The sequence below is a fragment of the Macaca fascicularis genome, chromosome 4 (assembly GCF_037993035.2).
Source record: "Macaca fascicularis isolate 582-1 chromosome 4, T2T-MFA8v1.1".
Lineage (NCBI taxonomy): Eukaryota > Metazoa > Chordata > Mammalia > Primates > Cercopithecidae > Macaca > Macaca fascicularis.
In genome coordinates this window covers 169,849,273-169,855,612 of record NC_088378.1, presented here as the reverse complement: position 1 = coordinate 169,855,612, position 6,340 = coordinate 169,849,273, and the positions used below count along the sequence as shown (strand labels likewise).

Here is a 6,340-nt window from a genome sequence, read left to right as displayed (position 1 = left end):
GTGTTTTCAAGTAGACGTGTTTTCAACTAATATTTATTAAAGGTATTTTAAAACTCAGGTTGATCTCTCATCTTAACTGTGATTGGTTCAATTTTACCATACCCAAAGAAGAAATTCATTTGAGCTTTTACCTACGCCTTTGCTTTTTGTTAAAGGAAGAATTTAATGCAATGTGTTCAGAAAGTTACATTTGAATCGTTAATAAAGAGAAGAGGGGAGAGAAAGAAGAGAGGACACCATTCCGACACAAACGTTTATGTGATTTTAGCCATTACAACAGTAATTCAGAAATATCTCAAATGTTACATTGATGTCATCAATATTACAAAAAAGGGAAAAAAAGTGACAGGCAACAGTGAAGAGCACCAGAGACCCAGCGCACACCTAAAGTAGACCATGCTTCTTTCCTTCGACTGCCAGGGTACCGTCCCGGGAAGCCCCCCACCCCCTCGCTTTCCTCCTCCGCTTCCCCTAACCCGCCTCCGCCTCGCGGGGCACCTACGCCTCGTCCTCGCCCTCCTCCTCCTCGAACTCCCCCTGTTCGTCGGCCGTGGCGTCCTGGTACTGCTGGTACTCAGACACCAGGTCGTTCATGTTGCTCTCGGCCTCGGTGAACTCCATCTCGTCCATGCCCTCGCCCGTGTACCAGTGCAGGAAGGCCTTGCGCCGGAACATGGCCGTGAACTGCTCCGAGATGCGCTTGAACAGCTCCTGGATGGCCGTGCTGTTGCCGATGAAGGTGGCCGACATCTTCAGGCCGCGGGGCGGGATGTCGCACACGGCCGTCTTCACGTTGTTGGGGATCCACTCCACGAAGTAGCTGCTGTTCTTGTTCTGCACGTTGAGCATCTGCTCGTCCACCTCCTTCATGGACATGCGGCCCCGGAAGATGGCAGCCACCGTCAGGTAGCGGCCGTGGCGCGGGTCGCAGGCGGCCATCATGTTCTTGGAGTCGAACATCTGCTGGGTGAGCTCGGGCACCGTGAGCGCGCGGTACTGCTGGCTGCCCCGGCTGGTGAGGGGCGCGAAGCCGGGCATGAAGAAGTGCAGGCGCGGGAAGGGCACCATGTTCACCGCCAGCTTGCGCAGGTCTGCGTTCAGCTGGCCCGGGAAGCGCAGGCAGGTGGTGACCCCGCTCATGGTGGCCGACACCAGGTGGTTGAGGTCCCCGTAGGTGGGGGTGGTCAGCTTCAGGGTGCGGAAGCAGATGTCGTACAGGGCTTCATTATCAATGCAGTAGGTTTCATCTGTGTTTTCCACCAGCTGGTGGACAGAGAGGGTGGCGTTGTAGGGCTCCACCACCGTGTCTGACACCTTGGGTGAGGGCATGACGCTGAAGGTGTTCATGATGCGGTCTGGGTACTCTTCCCGGATCTTGCTGATGAGCAGGGTGCCCATCCCGGACCCGGTGCCGCCCCCCAGAGAGTGGGTCAGCTGGAAGCCCTGGAGACAGTCACAGCTCTCTGACTCCTTCCTCACCACGTCCAGGACCGAGTCGACCAGCTCGGCTCCCTCTGTGTAGTGGCCCTTGGCCCAGTTATTCCCAGCTCCGCTCTGGCCTGCCAGAGGGAAAGAGAAATCTTGAGTCACTGGTGATTGTATTAAATACCTTGCCTCAAACCCCTTAGTATAGATCAATGAGTCAATGCTCAGATAAGACTATTTCAGATTATCACCAAAATGGCCAAACGTTAAAATATTTGTTCATGAATATATCATAAATAAGGAAGGCCAGGACGCCGAGCTCTTAGCAGTTGAAAGGCAAACAATTCTACCCTATATTAAAGCTAAGCTGGCACGCAGTGGATGTTCTTCACGCTTTCCCTCTGGCAGTCACACCTCTCCAGCCTCAGCTGCCCAGTGTAAAATGAGTCCCTCATGCTCTCAGTCACACCAGGCACTCACCAAACACGAAATTGTCTGGTCTGAAGATCTGGCCGAATGGTCCAGACCTAACCGAATCCATCGTGCCTGGCTCCAGATCCACAAGGATGGCCCGCGGAACATATTTGTTACCTGCAAGGAACAACAGTGACTTAAGACTCTCAGGCAAGGACCTCTGCAAAGAAGGGCTTGGCGCCTGCTGCCATCATGCAGATGTTCCCCCAAACAAAGGGAGACCCACCATCAGGTTCTCAAAGGGCTCTGTGGACATAAGGAAGCCTAATGAAAGACTGCAGGGAAGGAGCGGAGATCCTCAATTGAATGGTCCACCCTCTCCCAGGGCCACACCCCTGGGGTCCCACGCAAGGAAAGGGGAGAGGGGTGGAAAAACTGAAGGCAGTGGGGGTGGGGCAAGGGCGATTACCAGTGGCTTCGTTGTAGTAAACATTGATTCTCTCCAGCTGCAAATCACTGTCTCCATGGTAACTGCCAGTGGGGTCAATCCCATGTTCATCACTGATGACCTCCCAAAACTGAGACAGAAAGGCTGCATTTAGCCATGCACGATCCGCAGAAACGCCAAGGCTCACAATGAAATGTCCCCGACTCAGTTCCGACAACCCAACATTTCAGGAGCTTGAAGGTTTAAAGGGCGGCGTGACCCGGGCACAGCCGCGAGGCTTGTATTTTGCAGGGTTAGAAAGTCGAAACTGGGCGTTTCCCAGGCGCACAGCTGCTGCTTGCGGCAGGAGGTAGGGGGTCGAGGGGGGAAGGACCAGCCAAAGCAGGGCAGTGGCGGAGCTCGGCGCACGGGTCGCAGCCGCAGGCGGCGGCAGGAGGCGAGGGCACAGGGACTGCAGCCCGCGAGGAGCGGGTGGGCGGGGAAAGAGGAACGCGAAGGAGCTAAAGGACCGCGGTTTTAGATTCAAAGCACGTCCTGAGACCGCAAGACAATCGCTCTTCTCCCCTCCCCCGGCGGCTGGACTCCGGTTCAAACGAGTAAAATTAACCCGCCTCATGTCCCAGCCCCTCGCGCGGAACGCCGCGCACAGCCTCGCGGACACACCCTCGTCTTCTCCAGGCACGCGTGCCTGCCAAGCAGCCCGCGGGGTGACGGGGACTCCAAATGAGTTACAGCAGAAAAGAGAGGTGCCCCCTCCGTCGGCGAAAGTGCCTCCGAGCCCACGCCACACTCGGCGGCACACTTGGCGATCCCCAGGCCTTCCCGGGACCGCGCCTGGGGACCCCGAGGGGCTCTCGGCCCAGGTTCCCGCCCCCATCGACCCCCTCCGCCGCGGCGCGCCCACCTTGGCGCCGATCTGGTTGCCGCACTGGCCCGCCTGGATGTGCACGATCTCACGCATGGTGCCTCGTCAGCGTCCTCCTGGTCCGGCGGCGTCTGGTGGGTCTGTCCGTCCTCCCCTCACACACCCACTGCGGGGTCACCGGGAAGGCGCTCGGGAACCGACGGGCTGAGAGCGCCGGCCCCGCGGGCTCCGGCTTTTATGCAAGGAGGGTGGGGCGGCTGGCGCAGGCCGCGCCCCCAGCCCGAGCCCCCCAGTCCCCTTCGCGCTGGCGCTCTCCAAGCCTGGCTGACGTAATGCTCCGAGCCCCAGGGACCGTCCGGGGGGCTGGACCACCGGCCCGCGGCCAATCAGAGCGGGCGTGCGGACCGGGAGAGGGGTGGGGGCCCCCGGGAGTAGGGTGGGGGTGTGCGCATTGTCTGCGGCTGTAGTGGGGGTCTGGGTCTGGGGCTATGGGGGAAGGGTGAAGAAAAGGAGGGTGAGAGGGCGGCGAGGAGAGGGCCACCAGCGCGGTCTGAACCGGGTGGGGGCAGAGCTGGCATCGGATGGGAAAGATGGAGGACTGGAGCAGGTGGAGAGGCCGTCAGGTGCTCCGGTGCCGGCAGGTGGGAGGGTTGAGGTGGCACAGGCTGCTCCGCCACCTCGAATTGCAGCTCTTACTCGGCCATTGGCCAGAGTCCCTCCAGCCAACCGCCCCTCGTGAGACCACTGTCCTTTCCCTCAACCCCGGAGGCCAGCGACTGCCCAGGCGCGCTCCGTCTCATAGAGGCCTGGGGGAGGACAGGTGGCCCCAGAAGGAAGTCGTGCGTGACGGCGACCCGGGACACCTGCAGCCCATGAACACCAGCGCTGCCTCCGCCCCCGCCCCCGCCCCAGCGTGGGCCTGCTTTCTCCTTTGTCTGTCTAGGGCTGGTAGCTCCTCTCACTGAGCAGCAGCATCCACGGGTGAAGCGACCTCGGAGCCCCTCAGCCCTGCCCGACCCTCTCCGGGAGTGCACAACGCCCCTGCTGGTACCCAGGACTCCTCTGCCCCGAGGGTTGACTTTTGTTCCTCGCGAGTGATGGAGTGGGAGTGGCCGGTAGCGCAGCACTGACCGTCCGGAGGGCAGAAAGAGGGTGGGGTCCCGGGGGCGGGGCTGTCGGCGGAACAAAGGGCTCTCAGAAGCGTGGGATACGCTGTGCAACCGAGTATTTAAAATCACACGACAGGCGCCCCCCTCCCCCCCGCCCTCGGATTCGGTTCATCTATTGTCAAGTAACAGGGTGGGTTCCAAGGGTGACCCACGCCCGAGTAATGAACTTTCTTGTCTTCCATCGCGGAGACCTGGAGGTCCGAGGCTTCGTGCTGCGGTTGAAGGGTGGGGAATACGACTAAAAACTGCAGCCCCGCGCGCGCGAGACCACCCAAGACCCACGCATACTCGCACGAGCGCGTGCACAGACTTGGAGCACCGACCCTCCCTTCAAATCCGCAGTCTCTAGGTACCCAGACAGGAACTGGTCTCTTTGTTACTTTTCGCGTGTGTGTGTGTGTGTGTGTGTGAGAGAGAGAGAAGAAGGGAGGGAGGGAGAGAGAGAGAGAGCGAGAGAGAGAGAGAGAGAGAGAGAGAGAGAGAGAGAGAACCTAATCCTGCGTGCGTTTGAGGGCGGGAGGGGATAGGATGTCAGAAACGTTCACTGCACAACCTGTTCCCTGCAATTCGATGACTGAAGCCGGCCGCCCCACATTTCCACACTTGGGAAGGGCCGATGGCGAGGTGACGTGACCTCTTTCATCCCCTGGCGAGAGAGGCCGAAAGACCCGGGCTCCCGCCGCGGAGCGGAGCCTGCAGCTGTTGAGCGAGACTCTCCCAGAACTATCAGCAAGCTGTCACCGCCTCCCTTTCCCGCCGTGGGGTGGGGGGTGGGGGACTCAAGTCGATTCCAATGTACAAAGAGAAGTAGCGAGAACAAAAGGCCAGGCGCCCCCAAACATCCAGGGCGCCCAGACTGGAGCTCGCGGGCCGGTATTCCAGACGCGGCCGGCTTGCCTGGGTTAGGGTGGGGTCTGGGGACAGGCAGAGATCAGCGGAGGGTCTGTCCACATGCCCCACTCTCCGGGTTCCAAGGTCTCGCGGCCTGACCTCCGAGTTTCTAATCCGGATCCCTTCAGATGCCGAAACGTCGAGGGCTAGCAATTCCCAAGGTCACACAGCAAGTGAAGGACAGGGCTTGGACTGGAATCTCGTCTTTTGGGCACACCAAACCTCAGGGAAAGTGACCGCATTTCGGCCAAAAGGGCTGTGGCAGGTGTCAGCCTCGAGTGGCGGCTCTGGTGGGACCAAGCTGCGCCGGAAGGAACAGAGCGAGGGCGGCACCCGCGCTGCGAGTGTAGACATACTCAGAGCGGTCACCTCTTCGCTGCGAGCTCCCAGGAGCAACCCTGATGCTCAGCGCGGCGGGGTGGGGATGAGGGGCGCTCAGCTCCACGCTGAGTAACTTGAGCTGGCCGCCTGCCTCCTTCATCTAACTATTTCATTTCTTAGCTTCTGTTTCAGAGCCACTCCACTGAGTGCTCGGGTGAAAACGCGTGTTCAAGATCATATAGATAGATGAAAAGACCCTTTCCTCTCAGGTTTCTTTTAAAGGGAGAGGTTTGGGATAGGGTGAGACTGGAAATCATCCTTCTGAAAGCCCAGAGTGCCCTTGGGGACACTTTTGGCCCAAGATCTGCTTTCCTTTCAAGCATTTTGCTTGAATTGTCCCCACACCCCCGCCCCTTCCGGGCAGCCATTCTTGTTAACCGGTCTGCATCCCACCCCACCCCCACTGGAATTGTGATGCTGCACATTTTTATTTTCACAAGAAGCTGATTTTGTGTTAAAATGTTGACAACAGTCACACCTTTCCCTAAAGTCTTTCAATTTATCTGATAACCCTTAAGTAAAAAAAAAAAAAAAAAAAATCATTCTTAATCCATGTAGTTCGCAAGAAGAGACTGGTACCCGGCTTTCAAAGAAAAAAAAAAAGTCGTTCTTAGTTGGGTCCCCAGCATTTCTATTCATTATATGCAGTGCTTCTCAATCTAGGTCATCGTATATCAGGCACGAAGATTTGGGGGCAACATATTTCATGATCTCTTAATGTTAGTCTTAATGATGTATTAACATTTA

At 58.0% G+C, this 6,340-nt stretch overlaps 1 protein-coding gene across 1 annotated transcript; it reads right to left on the bottom strand.

Moving 5' to 3' along the window:
* Positions 1-239: 239 nt before the first annotated feature.
* LOC101866604 (tubulin beta-2B chain) lies at positions 240-3,361 on the bottom strand. Its single transcript, XM_045389930.2, has 4 exons — positions 3,192-3,361; positions 2,309-2,417; positions 1,906-2,016; positions 240-1,559 (listed from the first exon to the last, which is right to left on the bottom strand). Exons 1-4 carry the CDS (start codon positions 3,246-3,248, stop codon positions 499-501), a joined length of 1,338 nt encoding a protein of 445 aa, XP_045245865.1. The 5' UTR covers positions 3,249-3,361; the 3' UTR covers positions 240-498.
* Between the last annotated feature and the right edge of the window lie 2,979 nt (positions 3,362-6,340).

Excerpts from the sequence above, each read along its gene's own strand:
- LOC101866604 (XM_045389930.2), bottom strand. The coding sequence starts at position 3,248 with ATGCGTGAGATCGTGCACATCCAGGCGGGCCAGTGCGGCAACCAGATC. Across the intron at positions 2,418-3,191 it reads GCAACCAGATCGGCGCCAAG|TTTTGGGAGGTCATCAGTGA; the intron begins GTGGGCGCGCCG and ends TTTCTGTCTCAG. Across the intron at positions 2,017-2,308 it reads TTACTACAACGAAGCCACTG|GTAACAAATATGTTCCGCGG; the intron begins GTAATCGCCCTT and ends TGTTCCTTGCAG.